At 39.4% G+C, this 23,455-nt stretch overlaps 1 protein-coding gene across 3 annotated transcripts; it reads right to left on the bottom strand.

The window, feature by feature from the left end:
* Nucleotides 1–61: 61 nt before the first annotated feature.
* On the bottom strand, nucleotides 62–22,419 carry cc2d1b (coiled-coil and C2 domain containing 1B). Of its 3 annotated transcripts, none has more exons than XM_063462058.1 (26): nucleotides 22,345–22,419; nucleotides 21,932–22,058; nucleotides 21,690–21,834; nucleotides 19,261–19,361; nucleotides 17,552–17,662; nucleotides 16,899–17,042; nucleotides 16,318–16,645; nucleotides 15,664–15,782; nucleotides 13,705–13,783; nucleotides 12,289–12,366; nucleotides 10,644–10,771; nucleotides 9,897–9,969; nucleotides 9,574–9,713; nucleotides 9,367–9,496; nucleotides 8,973–9,145; nucleotides 6,874–6,999; nucleotides 6,513–6,571; nucleotides 6,284–6,400; nucleotides 5,894–5,967; nucleotides 5,558–5,616; nucleotides 5,420–5,471; nucleotides 4,983–5,082; nucleotides 4,194–4,284; nucleotides 3,940–4,062; nucleotides 3,607–3,656; nucleotides 62–2,954 (listed from the first exon to the last, which is right to left on the bottom strand). In XM_063462058.1, the coding sequence occupies exons 2-25, from the start codon at nucleotides 21,992–21,994 to the stop codon at nucleotides 3,645–3,647; spliced, it is 2,625 nt and encodes an 874-aa protein (XP_063318128.1). In that variant the 5' UTR covers nucleotides 21,995–22,058; nucleotides 22,345–22,419; the 3' UTR covers nucleotides 62–2,954; nucleotides 3,607–3,644. The 3 variants fall into 3 exon arrangements, with proteins under 3 accessions (XP_063318128.1, XP_063318129.1, XP_063318130.1); XM_063462059.1 differs by having other exon boundaries at nucleotides 21,932–22,077; nucleotides 22,345–22,395; XM_063462060.2 differs by lacking the exons at nucleotides 62–2,954; nucleotides 3,607–3,656; nucleotides 3,940–4,062 and having other exon boundaries at nucleotides 4,190–4,284; nucleotides 4,941–5,082.
* Between the last annotated feature and the right edge of the window lie 1,036 nt (nucleotides 22,420–23,455).

Raw genomic sequence — 23,455 nt, 5'->3', positions numbered from 1 at the left:
GACGAGTATTTGTTATTTTTTTATGTTTGAAAAAACTTGACAGTACACGTTTAAAACAGGATTTATTTTTATTGGTTCGTTTTAGAGCAGGATCAGCAGATTCAGTCAAAGATCGAAGAACCGATTCTGTTAATTATGAAGCATTGAACAAAATTATGATCTGTGTAAACATCTATATGGTAAAAACGAAAACATTTTAATGGCTTCCACACAGGAAGCGATGACAGGCGACATAACGGTTGGTGAGGGCAAAGTGGGCGTATCCCGAGATGAGCTTTACTCAGCTTCGAGCGCCGGCCAATAAGAGCACAAGATACCGTTAATTGACATATCACAGTGCGGTAAATGTGTTAGAGGGTTACCTAGGCAACCGGGGTCTAGAAAGTCCACAAGCGACGAACCTTTTAGCTTCAAGGCTACGCGTAATGAGTGACATCGCTTCCTGCGTGGACCCAGCTTCAGTATTTAGGTCAGTGTTTACTGTCAACTGAACTTTTTTCCTTTATACTAAAAATTAGGCGCAGATTTAAAAAAAAGAAAAGAAGCAGAAACTGAAATGTGTGACCATGGTAATAATAATAATGATAATAATGACGCAGACAGTCTGAGGTACACCTGCTTGAGGTGGGATTTACGTCGTTGGCTCAGTTAAACTTGTATGGCTTCTTCTGCGGTTCATTTTTTTAAAGGGTTAGTTCACTCGGTATTATTGGAAGCATTCGTTTTCTTGCCTCACTTGAATCGACATTAACCTCCTAATGAATTTAAGGCTGTCCATTTACCCACTTATGTACTACATGCAGAGAGTTTGCTACAACTCTTGGCACATTTCAGACACTACATGGATGTAACACAGCAACTGCACAGAAGTCTCTTTAGCTGCAAAATGCTCCAAAACAGGGTTGCAAAGCAGAAACAAAGAGCTGAAAGACGCTGCAGAGTCATGTGAAACGACTCTGTTTCAGTCATTTGAGCCATTTTAAGGCAGCTGGGAAAGACTCCGCTTAGAGCTTTATCTTAACTCGAACTCACCATGGCAATTCATTCAGTCAACTGTTTCTGAATGACATGTGAAAAAGTGCTTGGCTTGACGTGGTTTGGTAATTTGAGTGAACTGACCCTTTATTAAAACACTGAGAGGTTTCACTCCCAATATTCAGTTTCACTGAGGTTTCACTCCCAATATTCAGTTTCCCTCACATGAGATGGTCCATAGATTTAAAAAGTAGTGACAAACATGCCTGTTGAGACTCTATGACAGCACATGAGGGCCATTTTAAATAAACAATGGAGCCAAATTTCCGACTTATTCTTTGAAACATTGCTCGACTTTGCAAGGCTGGTTTAACCTCATCGCACTGTACATAAATATGTGATTCGATTGGTGTTTGTTGAATAACAATGATGTTACAGAAACTGACATATTCTTGAAAACTAAAGTGAAAAAAATTCCACCCCTTAAAATTTCAAAATGTATTACATTTTTCCCTGTGAACTCAAAACTTTAAAGTGGAGCTAGTGTGTTTTATCTTTTATTTCCTGTTTTATATATATGCTAGCCAAAGTTTCAAATAATCAGGGCAGTATACCTAAAACACAGAAACTTGAAGCTGGTGTATGCAAGGGGCAGCCAATCAGAAGGAAACTGACTTAATAAAGGGGGAGGAGCTAAAAACAGCTTGTTTCAGACAGAATCAACTGGTGGGCTACACCTAAATAAATTATTCAGGAATTATTGTGAACTGTGGATTATGAAAAGCCACCCAGAATGCCCCCCATATGCTGTCAAAAGAATAAAACCAGAAGAGTAGAGCTGCTTTTACATCAGGTTAGGTTAGCTGAGCATAATGACTGAGACAGCCAGTGGTGAGTCTTTTTAAAGGTCCTAAACTCCTTCTACAAAATGAGTGGGTAGAAATAAATATAAAATGTGTTCATCTGTGACCTTCAAAAACTAGTAGGTGTATTTTTAAACAGGATTCAATTTGCAGCCCCCTTCCAGTTTTATGCAAAGCTAGGCTAAGCTTAGAGTTTCCTGACATTTAAATCTTTCTTTCCTTTACACGATGCTTTTTAAAGTTGATCCTGTGTACTCTCCTCCTCACATGTGACATTATTCGTCTCCAGTTTTTGTGCTATTCAGTGTAAACAAGTCAAATGCACCTAAAACGGCAGGCAGGTGAGTGTGCAGTTTAGTGACCACAATTAGAGGACTTGCAGCGCATGTGAAATGTGTGGTCTCTAAAATAATGATCGTACCTTGTGTAATCTCATCATTTCTTGGCTTACTTTCCTGTTAAATAAACATGAGGTGGCTACTGCAATATCTGCCTGACGTTTTCACACCGAAGTCTGTGACAGACTGTAACTGAGCGGAAAATGTACTGAAAACTCCCAACAGCCCAAGCTGTAATTATATAATTTAAATGTATATATCGTAACAGATTTGGCAGCTAAAGGCGGCTTTCAAATACGCAGGATTTTACAGCAACTGTGATTACTTTGGTATTAGTGCATAGGTGCAGTTCTAGATACCACAAGGACTATTTACACATTCTTTGATATATTAACTAAAAGTTACGTCAGGCAGCAGGATCAGCTTAACTCGACACCGGCCCCCTTTGTCACTCGCAGAGGACACCCTGCTGGACCCACACATCAGGAAACAGTTTAGGCAGCTGTGATCTTTGCCTGAGTGTTTTTCAATCTCAAAGAGAAGCCCTCATCGCCTTCCGGTGGAGGCAGACACGAGGTTCATGTCTCCATAAGGCAGCTCCGTGTCTCCTGCTGAGTGAAGGGGAGCGTGTGTGTCGTGCAAATGTGCAAAAGTTACTACAAGACCCGTGTAGGTCTGAGTCCAAACTGAACAACAGACCGTCTTCAGAGCTTCCCAAACCACCTTCATCATCTCCTCCTCTTCTCCCTCTGAGTGTTTTTGATTGAGTTCCTTACATCTGCAGGGCAAAGACATCACCAGTATCAGTCAAGGAGGAATTAAACGTAAAATAATCAAATACAACAAAACCTATCTGTAAATAACTAGATTTTAAGGATTTTTTTTTTTTTTTTGCTGAAGCTGTTTTCACAGACGCACTGCAGACATTAACTTTTCTAGCCATAACCTAAAAATCTTGGATGAGTTTGAATCCTGGTGACCTTGAGCTCAAAGTCAAGATTGGAGGTCAAGTGTTCTGAAAATCTTGTAAATGCAATAATTCAATGTAATACAATGTGATGTAGGATTCTAGGACTGATCCGATAGCTGTGTCTACCTTTGAGGCTGAGGGGTTGCCAATTTAGTTTTTTTTGTTTTTTCCCCCCTATTAGTAGCATTGAGCAACAATATTATAGGATATATCATAATTTCAGCAGCAAAACTATACAACCTAATGTCTAAGAAACATTGGTACTCTGGATGTTGGATCTTTTTTCTTATAATTCACTAGATCAAACCTGAAAAAGTGTGTTTGGGGTACATTTTAAGGCATCCATCTGGGAAAGGTGACCAAAAGAAATTAAAGCATCTAAAAAGTCTCTTCACCTACATTGTGATGGCAGGCTCATCTTCTAGCTATGATTGTGAATGTAAACCGTATAATTAATTACCTTCTTCTTGCATTTCATCTTCAGTCTTGCAGTAACATCTAAACAAGAACCTACCAAAAAAGAAAGGACAAGTAAAGCTCTGAGAACATTTTACAAAACCACACACACCTGGCTACTAACATAACCTTGTGTGTCCATAATTTTATAAAATATGAAACAAAACAAAAAAAAAACCCTTAACAACAAATTAGTAAAATTAACTAAACAAGGAGAAAAAAGCCAAATAAACTATAAACGCAAGCAAATTAAAGAAAGCCATTCTAAGTAAAGCTGAATACATTGAGGGTTGATCATATTCTAATTACCGAGCTTTTTCATATCTTTATATGTTACCTGCGACTGGTCGATCACCAGCCAGCGCTCCGTGCTCGTCTGCATGTCCTGACCGCTAAGAGGCTCCCGCAGTCTGACCTTCACTTCAATGCGACCCCCTGTGGGTTTCCGTCCATCCATCACCTGGCACACGAAACACCGTGATCACATCCTAACCCTCTCAGACAAACGGCCTCCTGATTTCTGTCTTAACGAATTAACTTAAAAACACCACAGATCAATCTCCTTATCCTTTCAAACTGAATGTCATTCACCTCGACAATCTCCCTGATTTCACTGTGTGACTCCAGCTTGTCCAGCTTCAGCAGGGCTGTTCCGATCGGCTTGTCGCTCCGCAAGAAACCGCTGTGAGACGACAGACACAGTTACACTGATGAGCCACAGCTAAGGACAGCGTGTGTGAAATAAGAAAAATCAAGGTTTAACCTCTAAACATCTACCAAGTCATTGGCAACCCATTCAACATCCACTGAAATAGAAAACCTCTATAGAAAAACTGTGATGCCAAAATAAACAAGACATCATTTAACATGTAGGATCATCTGGTTTCTGAACATCTGCTCATTCAGCATGTGTGTCATTTTTATTCTCTTCGTTAATCTGCACTTCTTCCTTTATTTAAAGTTAATTGTTTCTAAAAGCTTTCTAAAAACTACCCTGATCTTAAGCCCACACAGCAAACACCAGCAGAGCCGGCTGACACATTTATATAATTACATTGTGATAAGAAACTAAACCTGAAGACTCTCATCAGAGATACTGGTTATTATGCGTTTCCACTTTCAGATCTTCTTTTTTGCAGCATATTGAAACATCACCAGTAATCCCTAACAGTAAACACCCACTAGCACGACTGATTTGACTAATTTCTCACATTTAGCTGAAATAAACAGGTAAAATTACAGCCCTTCTTGTGTCAAAGTCCCATTGTTGTAACATGCTAATGACTAAAGAGCCAGCAGCTGCTCGAAAAGTTCTCACAGCACATTTTAAATACTCACTACGTGCCGCATGCTGTCCGACCAGCAGCTCCTGGGACTCACCCTTTGTGCAGCAGCTCTAGTTTGAGGCCTTTAGCCGTCACCACCCTCCTGAAGCCGCGATGGTTGCGGTTGATTTGAAGCTTGAAACTCTGGTTGTATTCTGACAAAAAGAGACAACAAAAAAGTCAAAATCACTCAGCAAAATGAAGCAGTTTAGAGGACAACAAATAAAGCCAACATGGAAATATTAGGGAATTCTACCCAACTCCTTAAGAGAGTTTTTAAAAAGTACCACAACTTTAAAACCAAAATGATCTCGCATGAAAATGAACCTAAAATAAGGCTCTGTTTGTTTTGAACAGCAAAAATGCTTGTGTCCTTAAAAAAAAAAAAAAAAAAGAAACATTTATACACTCTGGAACTAGAAAAAAAAAATTCATGTCTGAAAAGCTAAATCCCACAACTAAAGCACACCTGAAGCAAGAGTCATGTCTCACCTGGGGAGTTAGTGTTCTTGATGACAGCTGTTTTGAGTTTCTGTGGTTGCTCCTGGTGGCAACAAAACAGCAGATGAAACTTTAGCAAAAACACTCACTGGTGTTAATTTTTAAAAAGGCGGATTTTGAGGCTCTTACCGTGCTGGGATAGGGGAACTCAAACTTGACGTAAGCATCCAGATCGTTTGCTTGGATTCCTGCAAGAGGAAGAAAAGCAAAAGGCATGAAACTTTTGTTTTACCCACACTTTGAGGTGTGACCTTCAACTCGATTTATGGAAAATCAGTCTGAGTAACTGATTCAAGATCACTGGTTTGTTCTATGAGTTGAATTCCCCGTTTATCCCTGTTCCTCCTCCTGTTTTATTGCTGATATGAATATTTTTAAATTCTGAATAAACACGTCCTGGGGGGAGGACAAACAAACAAACAAACAAACAAAAAACAGGAAAAACTGATAAATGCAGATTTTTACCGCTGGGAGCAGGAAGATTCATCCCTTTTACGATAATAACAACCATGTCAGTGCTGCTCAGCTCTGGAAATATCCTGAAAACAACAACAGGAAAAAAAGCAGGGAGAAAGTCGAGTGATTTATTGTATCTGCTTCAGGTGTAAAAACTAAGACAGCTGCACCAGTCACTGAGCGAAATTATGTTGTATTTACTTTTAGAAACAAATAGAAAACTGCTTTTCTCTAAAATTTGTTTAGTGCAAGCAAAAGATGAAGGCATGGATGAAATTATTTACTACCCCTTTAATATATTAACCGTCTATTAAAATAAACGGATGGCAGATTATTTTCTAACTTTATAACTAATGAATAACTCAGCAGGAGTAAAGAATTGATGGCAAATGTTCCCACTTGGCTATGCGAAATAACTTCTCCTCAAAATGATGTTTAGGAGGAGGCAGACCCCTCGACTGAGCCAACTTCAAGACTTCCATACTCTTCTTACAGCTTTCAGCCATTTTCTCAAACCTAAAAAAACATGATAAAAGGAATAAAACCTTTTCATGTTTCATGTCATCAATCATTCAACAATTAATTTAGAGTTTAAATGTAAATCTCTGTAGGTGACAAGGAAGCTTACTTTGTTGTTTCAGTGACGTTTCCCAGGTGTTTGAACTGCTCGGAGTAAGTTAAACATTTCTAAATAAAGGAAGAAAGCCAGGAGAAATCTTAACACCTTAACATTCTCCTCCTTATAGGAAGAGGGTCACAGTTTGGAGAAACCAGAGGCAGAAAATCTGTTTCTGGCAGCAGCAATGATTCATAAACAAACATATCAGAGAGCTAAAAAGTTTCTTCTGAGGGGAAATCTTGTTAATAGTTTAAAGGCATAAATACATTTATTTAAAATCACAAATAATCTGTAGAATTTGGCTGAAGAAAAATCTAATTCTGTTAAATTTCAAAAATAACTTTTTATAAAGACTCTGCTGCGGTTTTACCTCGTGCTGCTCTTTCAGGATCTTGGCCAGCTGCGTGTAAACTTCCTCGGCTTTCTCTGAGATCTGCACGTCGCTGTGGTGAACCAGGATGAAGTCTTCGTCTTCGTCACCAGGAGGCGACGGCACCTGCAGGCAGAGAGAGAGAGAGAGAGAGCATTTTTAGCCTGTGTTTGTGGCTCCAAATGCAGACACTCAACACAACACATCAGTGTGGGTGAGATTTCTCTATAGTCTCATCTCAGCAGCTTAATTTCAACCATACACTGTTCATAACACTTTATACCACATGTGTGCAGAGACACATTAATGTCACCCGACATTTCCTTTCTTTGTTTTTTTTAGCCACATTTTATTTAGTAGGCCATCTTTTAAATAAAATTAATTCTTTTATTCTCTCTATATTTTACTGAGATTTTCTTTTTTTTAAAAATCAGCGTGTTTAGCATCACTTGATAGCTTTGTTTTTTTATTTGATTTCGATATTTGTTTATTGACCTACTTTATTTTTGTTTATTTGAGCTCTTTTACCTTACTGAGCTTTTTTTTTTTTTTTTTTTTTTGCTGTTTTACTTTATTATTATTGCTTTATTTTGTTATTAGTTGTGTTTATAATTGCTGTAACACCAAATTTTCCAAAGGAGCTTGGAAAGAAAAGCGTCTGGACTTCTTTAGGTTTCCTTGAAGACGTTTCACCTCTCATCCGAGAAGCTTCTTCAGTTCTAAGAGCAACTGGTGGAGTGGCCGAGATTTTAAGCCCTATGGGAATGTCCCCCAAGAGGGTCATGGACCCCCTATTGATCCTCTACCTAATCACACGAGCCAAGCTTAAAATCTGGGACTCTCCACCAGTTGCTCTTAGAACTGAAGAAGCTTCTCGGATGAGAGGTGAAACGTCTTTAAGAATCTTAAAGAAGTCCAGACGCTTTTCTTTCCAAGCTCCTTAGACTACAATGAACTGGATAACTGAGAACCTTCACAGACAAATTTTCCAAACTTTAATGATAAATAAAATTTCGTATTTTATCTTAAATCTGATCATTTAAACAAACTGAACTTCTGATAACCTTCTGATAACTTTTGATATTTAACTATATTGGCCAAAAAAATGTTTTGGGAGTCAGATTTAAATATCTAAAGCCTTCTAAAGCCTGTCATATAACGTGCAAGTTTTTAGAAACAAATTGTTGTCATGTGTTTTGCAGCTTCAACCTAATTCTCACATAAAACACAATGAAATTTCAACAACAAACATTAACGTAACTCCATCAAGGCACATTCAGAACTAACTTTCTCACTTAGTCATTTTATCTAACTTTAAATTGTGTTTAATAATCTGAATCAGGCTGATCTTACTGAGCACCTAAGGACCATTTTCATCACAGCTGCTGTTTTTAGATCTTTTCCTGGAAGTCAGGTTTTTTAATAGCAAAGGCAGCACTGAAGGTGAAGAGCAAGACAGGAAACATGCTCTTCATTTCTTTCTCCAATTTATCAACATTGATCAGGTTTTGCACTGAGGAATGGTGCCCCAGTGTGAGGCTGTCCACACAAGCAACATCCTGCGGTGTCTAAGGGAAGATATTAGGCAGAAACATCTGGACTGTGGTGAAAGCCAGCACAGCATCACCAGATGCCAACACAGTATTTCCTGACCACCTGTCCTTTTTATCAGATTTGCCTCCCTGCAACGTCTTCTACGGCTCCAAAATGAAAACACAGTTGAACGACTGACATTTTACTTCCAGCCCACATTTCAATTTTTAATAAACAGAAAAACTGAGTGGACTTTCTGTGACTAGTTTCTAAAGAGCAGTAATTGACTCTGTGGTGGTTCAGAGAACCAAACTGAATGATCTTGGTTTAGGCACGCTGGAGCAGGTGCAGCGCTTATCACAGAAGGACAGACAACAGGACTTCTGCTGACAGATTTAAAACCAGCAAACATTAAAAATGTTCTAGAGGTGCAAGTGAAAAAAACCTTTGGTTTTTCTGAACCTGTTATCAGACCTTGTAATCTACAACCTGAATGAAGCCTATTTTTAACTGTAAACAGGTTTTGGTTAATCCAGATATGAAGCGTAGATCCACTGTCTGCTCACCGTGCTGATGTCCACAGTTTTGCCGCTGCGTGCCGCCTCGATCATGGGCTCGAAGCCCTTGGCGGTGCGGAGAAAAATCTTTGCCTGCTCCATATCATTTTTCTGCTTCGCCTGCAGCGCCGCCTTCATGTATTGCTTCTTTCGACCCTCCAAGAACTCCAGCTGCTGAACAGCTGGAAAATGAAGACAGAACAGACACAAAGCGAAGTAGTTTATAGATCTGTAATGAGCCCCTAGGTTCTTCAGTCAGTACTTCTCTCCATCTACCTTGTCCAAAACTTTTTCAGTACGAGTTGAGAGGATGTTCTGTTAAAGAGTTTCTCAGGAGCCAAAAGAGTCTCTGGGTTTTCAGAGGATGTCTTATATCCTTCAGACTTAAACTCTTGTGTCTTACCTGTTTGTGAGAGTCCTTCTCCGATGGTTGTCCTGTCAGGTGAAGCTGACGGAGTCCTCTTCTGTTCGTGACCTGCTGTGGGAATGTCTAAAGTGGGCTTCTTTGGCTCTTCAGGAGCAGCAGGCTTTGCCTACACAGACAAAACACTCCAGTCAATTTTTCCACAGGAACCAAATATTTAATTACCTTGTAATTCTGTGATCATACCAATTCTTCCTTTGCCTCATCCTCTTCCTCATCTGCTACTTCAGCAGCATCACTAGAGGCAAGCTTATTGGCTGCCTCCAGAGCAGCAACAATCCCCTGCTCAGCTCCCACTGCCTTCTGGCCAGGGATCGGAGGAAAGCCTGTAAGAAAAGGTGTTCACTGACCTTTTCAGCTTAGCAGAAAAATAAAATGTCCATGTATTTGTGCTGCAGCAATAATAAAAGTATACAAAGTAATCCTGCACTACAGAACTGAGCACATAAATATAATTGGGCTTTATAGAGTTAAATTTAACTTGGAAAAATAAAAAACATGTATCTCACCGGGGGGAACCGGCAGCTCGTCAAAGTTGACTGCTTTTCCTGCTTTGTGAGCTCGGATGGCGCTCTGGTATTGCTGCAGGAGGTGGGAGTTTAAAAATATGTTAGCAGCAGAGCCAATCCTCTCATCGGGGGGTAAACGTAGAAGTTTGCCGATGCTAAGTGCTGGGAATCTATGCCTTTATTATTATGTCTGTCACTTTAATTTATTGCCTCGTTTTATTTACTCATACCCACATAATTATTCGAGATTTTAAAGTCTTAGACACAAACAAATCCAAGCTTCAACAAAAAAGGGAAAGAGGATGGTCTGTCTCACATTTTGGAGCGGGCCCGTTTTCACTCATCCAGTACAATCCTGAACATTTCCAGAACTTTTTACCCGACAGAGGAGCACGTAAGAACACAAATGTCCTTCGCAGCTGAATCACATATAATTCTCTTTGTAATTAGCTTAATTAGCTTAGTATGCTGCCTCCAGCGCTTTCTTTTCAGGCATTCGCCTCATCTACAAACAAACAATACTTCAAGTAATCCAAGTCTTGCTCTGTGCTAGATGTGAAGAAGAATAATTGTGGAAAAAAATCCCGTTCTGATTCTGTTCAAAGTGTGCAGTTCATGTGTGGAAACGACCCAAGATTGCATGAAAAATAAAACGCTGTGTCTATGTCAGAGAGGACGAGCGTGACAAAGCTTTAGTAACAGAGCACTTTGACTGTAAGGACAGACTTCAGAAGTTTCTCCTGTTACCTTGGCAATACGGTCGTGCATTCGGGCCTTGCGGTCGTCTCCGCTGGCCTTGGCCTGTGCAGACGCCTCCATGTACTTGGCTCGTCTCTGCTCGAGAGCCTCCAGCACATCTTTAGGAGCTGAAGGGGCTGAAAGAAAAAACAAAAAAAAAAATAAATAAATTAGAGCTATAAATTTCTGCCGTTACTTACAAGAGCTTAAAGCATGTTATCATTTGTCTGTTGTCATGTCTGATAAAAATAACAATCAAAAAAACATCTTTGAGTTCACAAAGTTTTTTGTGTTGTTTTAAATTATTTAATTTTCCCACCAGTGTTTGGTAGATGAAACAGAAATATCTTTTACAAAAGCCTTTTATTCTAAAAGTATCACAAAAACACAGAACTGTTATTAATCATAATCAGTAACAACTAAATAAATAAAAATCAGCATCTGAGTGAATCTGCGTATGTATTGGGAGACTGGTAAAATCATTTGGGGGCTGTGTCTGGAAGGGTCCGCAGCAAAAATAAGATTTAAAAACTGCCAAATCAAACAGAACTACGCACTGTAGCAACCCCGTGAATGAGGGAGTAGCTTTATCTGATTGAGTACAGAGGCAATATGGACGTGATGAAAAGACGAATTGTTTGCCGAACAAACAGAAGTTAAAGATGCAAATGTCTGTCGGTCGGTGCAGGAAAAATGATCAGATATAAAATACAGTTATTATTTTGATTCGTATCAATGATAAAAATAAGATGATAATAATAATAATAATAATAATAATAATCTGAAAGAAAAAAATTACTTTTCCACACTCCTTTTTGCTACAAAGCTCTCGTTTTACAAGTTAGGCACACCTGTTTCCTTTATAGTGGTGCATTTGCATCCTCCTAAAAACTCATGACAGTTCAGTTCAGCTTGAGCCAAGATGGAGAGAGAGAGAGCCTTTGGTCGATAGCTCAAAGGACCATTACAAAACCTGCTGCAGCTCCTTTTGTCTCCATATCTCTGAGGGACCTGGTGTCATTCGTTTATCAGCTGCAGCTCTCTGCTGCGCTCCTGGCTACCATGTAGGTTCAAAAGACCCAAGTAAACTGTCACCCCAACCTGTTGTTGCCCCCATTTTCACCCTCACAGCGGGTAATTGCCCTTATGAAATGCCTTTCCACTCGAAAATATCTAGCAATATGAGCTTTACTCCTTACCAGACAACCCAGAGTCCCCCACCAACTCCAAATCATATATTTGTGGTTTTTCCATCTTTTGAATTACTATATTTAAAAGTACAAGGAAGTGCCTGTTAAAAGCACAATTCACGTATAATGTTTGTTCAGTTAATTAATAACTCATACATACATATACTATACATTTTTTCACAACACAGGCTCATTGATTTTACTATGAATGAACCATGGGTGCTTATGAGGACTGTAAATCTCATCAGCCATGTGACATTTTGTGAATGTTTACTTTTTAATGCAAACAGCTGAATGTTTATCAGAGCTGTCATATTTGGGGTCACTTCCTGCTACTCATCTTTATGTAAATTAACACAACGCTGTCACCAAACAAACAGCATATTTTCTTCTGATATAATTTGCCGTATTTTAAGAGAAATAAGCTGAAAACAGAACTACGTGACTGTTAAAATGATTCCTACCTGGAGCTGCTGCAGCCGGCTGGGTCGGCTGTGTGCTTTGACTAGCGGGAGCTGCAGCCACCGGAGCGGAGCTTTCTCCTGGACATTCAACACAAAAACACAAAGTCAACTGAAACAAAAAGAAAACAAGTTTGTGGAAGATTTGTGTGATCTCTATTGAGGTTCTAGAATAAGGTCCTTTTTTAAAAAAGACTTTTGTTATTAGTAGTTTACTGCATTTTAGATGCATAATTAATGTGACTACATACATACCCCAGTTTAGTGTGTTATAGCTTAAAGTTGAACTATGGTGCTGGTGTACATAGAGGTGTACACCCCCTAGAATTCATGGTAATGTGTTATTACCCATTTGTGTAGGTATTTAGCTACACAAAGTAAAGGATGCATTTTTTGTCTGGAGTCATCTAAAAAAAATGCCTTTGCGGGAAAAGGAGTGACAGGAGAGTTAACCAGGAGGGGGAGACGTGAAAGAAAAAAATCAGTGTTCAAAAAAGTGACATGCCAAGCACAGGTGATGGCCATGGCAGACGGTTTTCATTGTTTTGAAAAGTACATTTTAACTTTGGTTCTCCCCCTTTGGCTGATTGAAGGACCAGAAACGGCACATGCATGAGTACTCCACAGACCGGTTGTTCCACATATTTTTGACATTGCCCCCTGGTGATGGTAAACATGTAGATGATGGCCTGTGAAGCAGTACACCGAAGAACTGACTGAAACTGAATGTCAAGTCTGAGCTTTTGTCTCAGGTTGATTATTTGTGCATACTCTGACCTCATTATTTACATTTTCTGTCATGTTTAATGTGGACATTAAACATGACAACCCCTGTAACAGCACACACATGACAGAAAATTAGATGAAAAAGATATACTTTTACAATAATTTGTAATGCTGACACAAAACACTAAAAGTGTTTTTTCTGGCTGATGGAATGTTGACAAAATGTTCAGCTTTGGGTAAAACGCTGTCAGAAACTACTTAGGTAAGTACTAAACAGAAAAGTTTATTACTGCCTGTGCCAAACAAATATTCACCATACTGATGTGGAAAATAAAGCTTAGAGGGAGATGTAGTTTAGCCTTGGATGTTACATTTTTGAATAATCTCACCAAAACATCCCAGCTGAACAAGCCCCGCCCATCTGCTGTTCAGGCCTTCTGTTTGCAAGGGGCAGCCAATGAGAAGAAAGTTGGCTTAAAAGGAGAGGAGTTATAACTGAGGTTCTGCTCTAAGGCCCAGTATAAGATAAACAATGACCCTATAATAACCCTAACCCCAACATAACAGGATAGCAGATTTATAACCAATTAAGACAACACAGACTGATTGCTTTTACTGTACTTGGACCACTTGTGCCAGTTCCTTGGTGTGTTCATCATAACAAAACTGAAATTTGACGCTAGTGTTTCTCACCCTGTCCTGGAGGTGAAGGAAGGTCACTCAGATCCACTGACTGTCCTTTTTCCAACGCCTCGATCACTGCATCGAAACTCTGGATCAAATTTAAAAAAAAAAAAAAAAAAAAAAGGTCAAACATAATGATGGTCTTTGTGAGGATCCACATTTTTGGCATGTTTCACATTCTTCAGAGAGAAACCCTGCCAACAGAGTGTGCAGCAACACAGTGTGGGGATAACAACGTGCAGTACTATGCTACTATCTTAACTCTAGATTCAAATAAGTGTTTTCTAAATCTTACAGCACTGGAAATCAAATCAGTCAGGAGCAATGAATGTACAGAGGATAACAGAACACTTTTTCTTTTTTTTTAACCATGTTTGTTAACTCTACAGGATTTGATGCATGCTCAATAATTCTGGTGAGGCAATCCCAGAAAGTTTGTATGGATGCAGTGTTTTCGGGAGAAGAAACGTTTCATCAGTCATCACAGTAATCAAAGAAATTAAATGTTTCTTCCCCTGAAAACGCTGCGCACAGATAAACAGAATGAACTTTCTGAGATACTCCAGGGGTGATCAGGAAGGAAATAAAGCTAATGTTCAGAAGAATATAATTACTGTATAATAAAATGACCAAGCATTAGTGGACATCAGTTTGTTTAAGGCTGAAAACTTTAGATGACTCAAATTTCCCACTAAAAAGAAGAACATACAGCGAAGGACACACAAAGTGAATCTAGACAGTTGTTGGTGGTAAACCACAACGTTTTTGTTCTGAATTCTTTGCTGTGAATGTCACGTTTCGTTCTATTTTGGTTTGTAGCATTTAAAGTAAATCAGCATATTCTTGAAAATGGTGCCACTCGCCAGTGCCACCCTCCTGTAGTACAATCTTTAGGTGGCACCTGGAAGTAAAAGTTAGAGAACAGCTGCCCCTGAAACACCTACCTCACCAGAAGCAGTAATCACGCCCTCTTAATCACCTTAATCATGACAGCATACACGACCAAACAGTGATTATACTTCATTGCCTGTTATTTCTCAAAGGTCTATTTAAACACATCAACTGACTTTCAAAAGATTTTCAGTAAACTTGACCTCTGAGCCTTCCCTTGTTGTCACCAAATGTCACCAAAATTTGAAAGGTCCAAGATTTTTAGCATGTACATCTATGATATCTATCGATTTGAAAATCCCACATTGCCACATTTCAAATTATGTTCACTGGAAATCATTTAATCTGATCACGTCTGATAACAAAGAAAAAAGCTGGTGATACAAGTTTAAAGAGCAAAACAAAGAGGACAAGAGCAGTGTGAGGATACGCGCCTCATGAAGGCTCTGATTCCACAAAGATATCTGGATTAATTAATTAAATTCTTCATGTTTTTTTGAGGAAAAAAAAACATTTATTTGAGAAGAATTTAATTCCAGTTTTGTCCCCCCCATCTCAAAATGTTCCCAGATCCAAATAGACACCAAATGTTAATAACAGAAAAAAATAAAAAGGAACCAATTCCTCCTTGGTAAAGGTAAGTATTAGATTTTTCTTAAAACTAATCCTGTGAGACATCATGTTGAAAACAGACACAGGGTCTCTATTATCAAAAATGCAGCTTCTACAACATTCCTACAGAAGAAACTTCCTTGCTCAGAAACATTGCTGCACTTCTCATCGGAAAAAGGCTTCATTCTGTGTATACACACAGATACAAACACGCTAAACAGGAAACAGAAACACCGTTTTGAATTACACTGTTGAAGCCCAGAAAATACACAATTTCTTACAAAGACGTGACAAATGGCTACATGTTTCTGTCTGAAATCCTTTTATCTGATTTAATATAAAAACATCACATTGAAAATGTTTTTAAACCATCTACAACAGACCTGTCAGACCACAATTCAGTCTGCTGGTTATCTGTCACTTCATTTTGAACACATCACTCATAGCTGCCGGTCTCTGACTCACCTTGCTGGTCTTGAAGTAAAGCTTAGCTTGCTCCACGTCTCCTTGCTTCTTGGCTCTCAGCGCTGCCATCTTGTACTCTTGCTGTCTCTCCAAAAGCATCTTCTTGGTGGCCTTGTTGGCTGAGGGTTCACCGGACAAATCAGATGTCAATTCCCACAGTGAAAGGCCTCATTCATCGCAATAATGAGGAGGGAGAAGACGACGGATTCGCCTCGGCTATTACAGTCATCAGCTTCCCTCCGATCCAAACTCAAATGTGTGCAAACCATTACCAGTTACACATGATCAAATGCATCATAGCGTGATAAAATACAGAAAAAATATATAATCTAAACCTAAAATGTGTTGGTGGTCACTTTATATAGCCTGTTTAAGAGTTGAGAAAACTGAGGTCTTTACATAATACATAAAATAAATTTTGATGAAGATGGGGTTTTTTTTCGTCGATTGGAAGATTAAAAAACATCTACTTGTTACTGTTCTCTGGTCAGTTTAATCTGACTTGTTTTGATAATCAGAGTCAAGCGTAACAGATATTCTAACACAGACAGACTGCTTTTACTGTGCAGCTCAATTATGCCTATGGCTGTAGTCTCCATGCCAATTCTGAGCAAAGAAAAACACGGTCTAATGTGCAACTCAAGTGAAACTGACCATCTGATTGTGAAACGTCAGCAGCTTCCTCATCGGTTTGCTCCTGAGGAGATGGGAGGCTGCTCATAGTGGATAGAGCAGCAGAAGACGATTGCTCCTCCTCGCTGCTGGGCGTGATGACATCGGGCGCAGCAGGTGACTGTGGTGATGTGGCCTCCGACTCCCGTGACTGAGAGGGCTGAGGTGGCGATGGTACAGGGGGAGCAGGCCTTGCAGGCACAGCTGGTCGCGAGGCAGCGCTCGGGGCTCCGGTGGGAACAGGCGGAGGGATCTCTGCCTCATTTACAGGCCTTCCTTTTTTCACAGCACCCAACATTGACTCCAACGTCTGTGAGAGAAACCATAAATTCATAAAGTCAACAAAGACGTCATCATGTGTAATAAAAAGGGTTCATCGCAGAAATCTAATCACTTAAGACTCACAAGTGTAAACAATGACCAAGAGGTTTCATGGGCAGGAGTAAGAAGTAGATGAAAATCTTTTACATAAGGTGTTTTAAGAAATGCGAACCAAAATTGCATCTTCTGACGGTGACATAACGAACAACTTGGTGTAAATTCATGCCCTCTGCATGTCGTACCTTCAGACCACGATCATATCTCCTAGCTTTTGAGGACTCCCCTGCTGTCTTGGCGTTCTGCAGGGCTGTCTTGTACATTGCCAACCTCTCCTCCAGGGTGTGTTGGAGGCTGCCGGGGGCTGCGGCAGAGACTTTTACTTCCTCCTACGAGTGTGAGACCAAAACAACCTAAGAAGCAGCTGGAAACATCTGGTTAAAGGAAGAAATGACTCACCGTGCAAAACATGTTGACATAAACAACATATTTTTCAGTTTCTGTCCATCTACATCTTAACCTTAATCATATGCTTAAAATTTGAGGCACGTTAAGCATCCAAAGTTTTTAAAAGACACTAAAATGCAGATGTGAGGAAATACATTACCAGGAATGAAGTCAGACTTACTAGAAGGAATGAAAATAATTTACCTCAACTGCATCTAGTCAACAGAAGCTGATCACGTGCCAGTTGAACAACTGTTGTTTGTGTAAAAATTTAAAATATCTTTGATTTCATATTTAAAAAAAAAAAAGGCAAGTTTTATAAAACCTCAACAGGTAGGATGTTTCCTTTCCCTTTCTTTGCAGTTACTGGCAACAGGCAAAAAAATCTCCCATTTGACACACATGTTGATGGTGTCAGTTTCAAGTTTGGCAGAAGCAGCATGTATTGTACCTGTGCCGCTGGGGACTCTGGTGTTTCACCCTTAGAAGATTCAGCAGGGGCAGAGGATGTGGAGGAAACATCCTCAGCTTCCTCCTCACCCACCACTTCCTGTAGCTCTGCCTGATAGAGGGGGGAGAAAAAAAAAAAAGCAACTGATCAACAGTAAGCTTTCTCTGTGCACACACAGAGCTGGATTTCAGAAGCAGTGAGTGGGAGTCACGCTTTCCATCTGTTGTTTGATAAATGGAAATACTGCAAAGCAGAAAGTGCAGAACATTTAAAAAAAAAACAACAACAACAAACCAACTGTAATTTACAGCTTAATAACACCATGATTACTGTGTGAGCTATAAAACTGAGAGGCCAGAGTGAATTTATTTATTTGTTTTTATTGGTTTTAGCTCATGGAGTGAGTTGATAGTGACTGTGAGTTAATATGAGTAAAATGCTGTTCTGTTCCAGTTTTTCAGGGTCGACAAGACGAGCAGTGACTTAGAACAAGCACACATTTGCCAAAGGAACGTCATCTTTTTGGCTACAGATCACTTTCTGACTACTATACACTCAACTGACACTTTATTAAGTACACCTAGTGCCAGGTTGACCCTCTTTTGCCTTAAGAAATGCTTTACTTAGATTCAACAAAGTGCTGGAAATATTCCTCAGAAATTCTCGGCCCATATTGAGATGACAGCATGCCACAGTTACTGTAGATCCAGCCATATGAATCTCCCATTCCGCCACAACCCAAAGGAGGTCTATTGGATTGAGATCCACTGACTGTGGAGGCAATTTGAGAACAGTGAACTTGCTGTCATGTTCAGGAAACCAGTTTGAGCTCATTTGAGTTTTTGTGATAGGGGATATTATCCTGCTGGAAGCAGCCATCAGAAGCTACACTGTGGTCATAAAGATGGTCAGAAATTACCAGCAACAACATTTAGGTAGGCTGTGGCATTCAAGCAGTGTTACATGGATACTAAGGACCCCAAAGTGAACTGCCACTTGCTGGATAGTTTAGGTTAGGCTCTTTTTCAAACTATTCTCTGTAAAGCCCAGAGATGGTTGCATGAGGAAAAAACCCCAAATAGCCGTTTCTAAAGTCACTTAAATCACCTTTCTTCTTCATTCTGATGCTCATGTTTGAACTTCAGCAAGTTGTGCTGACCGTGTCAACATGCCTAAATGCACTGAGTTGAGGCATGTGATTGGCTGATTAAATATTGGTATTAAAGAGCGGTGGAACAGGTTTAGCCGAGAAACTGGCCAGTTGGTGTAATTGTGGATTTGTTAAAACACCGCTACAAGAAACTGGAAAACATGACTCCTAAGGAATCTAACACGAAGCACAATTAATGGGTTAGTGAGCCACATCATTCTAAAAAGATGGAATAAAGTGACCTATATTTATAGGTCACTTTATAAATATAGGTCCAGTGGAAAACTGGTCAATGTATTTGTAGACTTTTGATCACCAAGAATATCCAAGCTCGCTTTGATTAGGCCGGAAAGTCATTTCCACGTCTCTGCCATGTATGGGACTGTCACTGCACTAAGTAGCCTTTCGTCTTTAAATCTATGCAGTTTACAGTTTTAAAGCTCTAGTGTGCACTGAAAGCATACCATGTAATAAAATAAACACATCAGCCTAACTCCTAAATTCACAAGATTTCTGCAGAATTGCTCGCTGGCCTTGAGCAGGTTATTTAAACACTAACCAACAGGTCTTCATCGTCTTCGACATTGTCGTCATCATCATCATCCAGGTCCTTCATACACTCGTCTGCCATTCTTGCGATATCTTCCATGGGTAGGGGGCCTACAGCACAATCAAGGTGTCATGAATTCACATTATAAGCAGAACAAATGAAGCGATGCAGTGTGGATGAAATCTTCTAAAACAAAGAATTCACAAAGAGTGATTGTCCGGGGAATAATTATTCATTAGACTCGGCCAACAGTCAAAGTCTCAAAATGAAAGAGAGCATTCTCACAAAAAAGTTTTATAAACCCAAAACTTGAAGATCATCTTTTCTTATGAGGTACTATTCAGCTGTTAAAGAAGTTAAATCGAGTTCACACTCTTGACTTAAACCTCTGAAATACACTTAGAAGTGAAAGACTCAGTCGTGTTTGGGGAGAGCACAGCAAAGACTGTTGAATCTGTTTCAGTGGTTTTGCTGATATTTTTACATTTAGCTATGATAGGCTAAATGATTCACTGTTGTACATCAACAATCCTCTCCCACTGGTATAGTCTGTTTCTTTCTACCACTATCTTCAAGTGGGAATACACTCCCTGGTGTGTTGTTGTTTTTTTAGCACTTTATGGACTGTGAAGTACAGCTGCTTAATTCCAGTATAATGCTAATTATTTTGATCATTAATAAAATCAGGAGTGACACGATTACTCACAGACTTTAAGAAAAAAACTGGTTGATTCATTAAACTTTAGAAAAAAACATATTTATTTTATTTTATTTCTTTTACCATTAGATGAACTAAACCCGCCGCAGTCTGGTAGGGAGGTGAAGTTAGACACTTATGGAGGAAAGAGATGTACTAATTGTTGGAAATAAAAATGTAGCACAATAATTGTTATGTCTCAAGTATCTGGTTTTAATAATTGTCGGAAGTCAAAACTCAAACTTAAATTAAAATTCAACTTCTAGCACATCCCAACTATGGAGGGTACTTGCGTTTTCTTAACGAGGTCTAAGTCAAATTATTTATATACACATTTGTGGTGGCTAAGGGGGCAACCTCCAGAGCTAAAAAATGATGCTAAAGTGCTACAAACTGCAGTTTCTGGAGGCATGTAAATCCCCAGATTCCTGCTTAAAATGTTCAAATTTACAGCATTAAAAAGTTTGCTTATAGCCTGGTACAAAAAACAGTCTGGGCTTCTATGAATAGTTACTACTGAGTAGCTTTTTTTTTTGGCATACATTCATCTTTACACTATCTATGGTGTTGACAATATTCAGGACAACTCAGGACATCCCCTCAGGAGATCTAAACCCCGACTTTAGGAGCTTTGAGTTTTTGTTGCAAAAAGAGAGCTAACTTACACGCTGAGTGAGCTTCCAGACTAACAAAGTCTGTGCACCTAACATGCTCACTGACAGTTTTTCTTCGACAAACTCTGATTTTATCTCTGAGTACTGCGTTCCTGCTATACCTTTATTTTTTATTCATTCATTAAGAGTCCCCTCAGGGGTAAAAGATCAAATATGAACAAGAAATATAAAAACAAACACATGTATCAACAAATTACCCGGTGACAGTGTGTGTGACAGTGGGCAAGAGAGGGAACTTTTACTATATCTTTTTTCCCTGATTCTGTCTAACAAGCCACAAAAATGAATTTACTTTGCAATGCCTCCATATGACAACACACTGCTGGTCCAAGCAAAGAAATCTCTGATCATACTTTTGGTACCTAATGGTCTTCCTGCATAGCACATCTGCACAAATAATCAAATTATATTAGCAATAACAATGTCAGCTTCCGCTCAAAACCCAATTACTTACAGGTACACTTCCTGCTGGGCTGCAGCATGCTTTCAGTTAATTTATTTTTGACATTTGGGATGGCTGTGGCACTGGAGTTAGATTTAACTAGTCAATAGATTGGTGGCTATCCTTCGGCAAGACACTGAACCCTGAATTTCCCTGATGCATCCATCAGAGTGTGACTGGATGAATGAGAGTAAGAAAACATTACAGAGTACAAAGGAATCCGCTGTTAAAATCAGTTCACTAAATATACAAAATTACAAAGGCTGTGAGTGATCTCAATACTGACCACAATAACAGCTATAATTAAGCAGCTCTACCAACCAACAAACCCTCTGCTTCCTGTTTACACTGACACATAAAGTGTAGTTGCATGATCATGCGATTCATGTCTATAGGCAAATTAGTAAATTCAGAGGTTATGTTCGAAACTGCTAAAACACACACCTGGATGGTGACTGCATTTGTGTGGATGTAGCCTGAGACTGTGAGTGCAGCGCTTACATGACAGCAAATGTTAGCTGTGCCTACCACAGGTGTAAAAGGGTGCGTGTGGAGGTGGGGCCTTTACATAGACTTATTATTGGTCCATGTTTGCAGAACTTTAAGTTATAAATACTGCACTCACTTTTCCCCTTCTGCCTGGCTTTTCCTCCAGCAGCAGCCTTTTTTCCAGTAATAGCAGCAAGTTCCGCCTCCAAGTCCGGGTCGTCCAGGTTTCCGTCCATGCCCATCATCATCTCCTCGGGGTTCAGGTCTACAAACAGACCCATCTGAAAGCAGGAAGTAAGGGGATAAACGTCTCCACGCTGACATATTTCTGAAGAGAAAGCCTCCTGTTTCTAACCTTATGTTTACTGGAGTTGTTACCTGCTTGGCAGCAGCGGCGCCCTGGCCTTTGGGCTGCGGTGCTCTCTTCTTCTTACCAAACATGTTTGTTTTGGTTTCTTGTTGTAGAAATATCCCCTCGGAGACACCCCAGTGGTCCAAACCTCACCTACACGAACACACGTACACTTTAAGAAAATATGTCGGTGTTGTAATCAGTGTCGGTTGCAGTAGTTGTTGAAATCATGTGAGCGGTTGTCAGGTGGCTCCCGAACAGGCTGCGATAACGAGCTGCCAACCAACGGTGACGTTAGCCCAGCTAGCTGCTAGCCAACCATGTCTGTCGGCTCTTAAGTCTAAAAGTTAATTTATAAACAAGATGGAAACTACTTCTGTATCTGCCCGCGAGGGCTTCAGAGAGTCTATCATACCGCGAAAAGACCGTGTGTGTTTACCTGTTCGTTCACAACTTCATCAGGTAGTTTTCAGAGGAACAGTTTCATTTCTATGCTTTGACATAATAATGGATATCTTTGAACGCGCATGCGCTAAGCCTGGGAGCACCCTAGCGCTGCTTGAAAGTTGAAGCCCTGAGTCATGTCTGCCAGGCAACGAGGGGGTCCCCACTGAGTAAAGAAGCAAAAATACAAGCCACGTTTATTGAGTAAGTCAGGTTTTCCTGCGTGTAAAACATTTGGTAACGAGGTTTTTCATAAATGTATTGACTTACTTCTCTAAGTAGTAAGCAAACATAAATACACTAACTTCAAACAAACAGAATACACGATAGTGATGCAGATCCTTAAAAATGCTTTTCTGCAGCAAATAGATAAAAGAGAAAACACAGAGAACAAAATGTTCAAATTCAACAAATATTTCAAGTGACATACTGTCAGAAACTGTCAGATGTAAATCTGTCACACAATTCAAAAACGGTTCAGAGATTTTTACAGATACTTTCATTTGGTTCATAGTACACATCTTTCTCTTTGCAGTGAAACTTTGAAATAGTCTTTTCATCTACTGCTCAGTATTTATTTTATTTTTTCCCCAGGACAGTAGATCATTCTTTTTTCTTTTTTTTTACGTTTTATTTATTTCCCAAAAGCCACTTCTCAAACTGTTTTGATCTTTCTACACTGCCAAATAACAATCTTCTGTATTTAGTTACAGTCTCTTTTAAAGACTTACTTATTGTTTTTGGGCTAAATCATTCTTATTTTGTTTTTAACCACCCTGTGTCCTGAGACAGGGACATTTTTGGCTTTTCAGCACACACGCAATGGTAACTTTATTATGTTCTGCTATAAATTAAAATGCACTGTTCCAACATAAAGACAGCCTTTAAAAAAGACTTTAAAAAAAGACTATTTATTCAAAGACGAGGCTTGGTTTTTATACTTATCAGGCTCAAATAACGCCAAGTAGCAGTGAAAATGGTCAAATCTACATGTTTATCATACATGTTTGTATGTATTCATACTTTGTTTTTTTGTTTTTAAATTTCTTAAAATGGAGATTTAGTTTCTGAAAAATTACAACTTTCATTTACACGCTGTACTGAGA

This window comes from Pelmatolapia mariae, linkage group LG18 (genome assembly GCF_036321145.2).
Source record: "Pelmatolapia mariae isolate MD_Pm_ZW linkage group LG18, Pm_UMD_F_2, whole genome shotgun sequence".
Lineage (NCBI taxonomy): Eukaryota > Metazoa > Chordata > Actinopteri > Cichliformes > Cichlidae > Pelmatolapia > Pelmatolapia mariae.
Note: the sequence above shows the minus strand (reverse complement) of the source record. Positions and strands in the feature narration are given on the sequence as shown.

Bases quoted from the DNA above. Each gene is read 5' to 3' on its own strand.
- cc2d1b (XM_063462058.1), bottom strand. From the start codon at position 21,994: ATGTTTGGTAAGAAGAAGAGAGCACCGCAGCCCAAAGGCCAGGGCGCC. The intron at 12,367-13,704 runs GTGAGAAACACT...TTGAATGTCCAG, and splicing joins TCCTTCACCTCCAGGACAGG to GAGAAAGCTCCGCTCCGGTG. The intron at 9,146-9,366 runs GTAAGACACAAG...TTCATTTTCCAG, and splicing joins AGAAGGACTCTCACAAACAG to CTGTTCAGCAGCTGGAGTTC.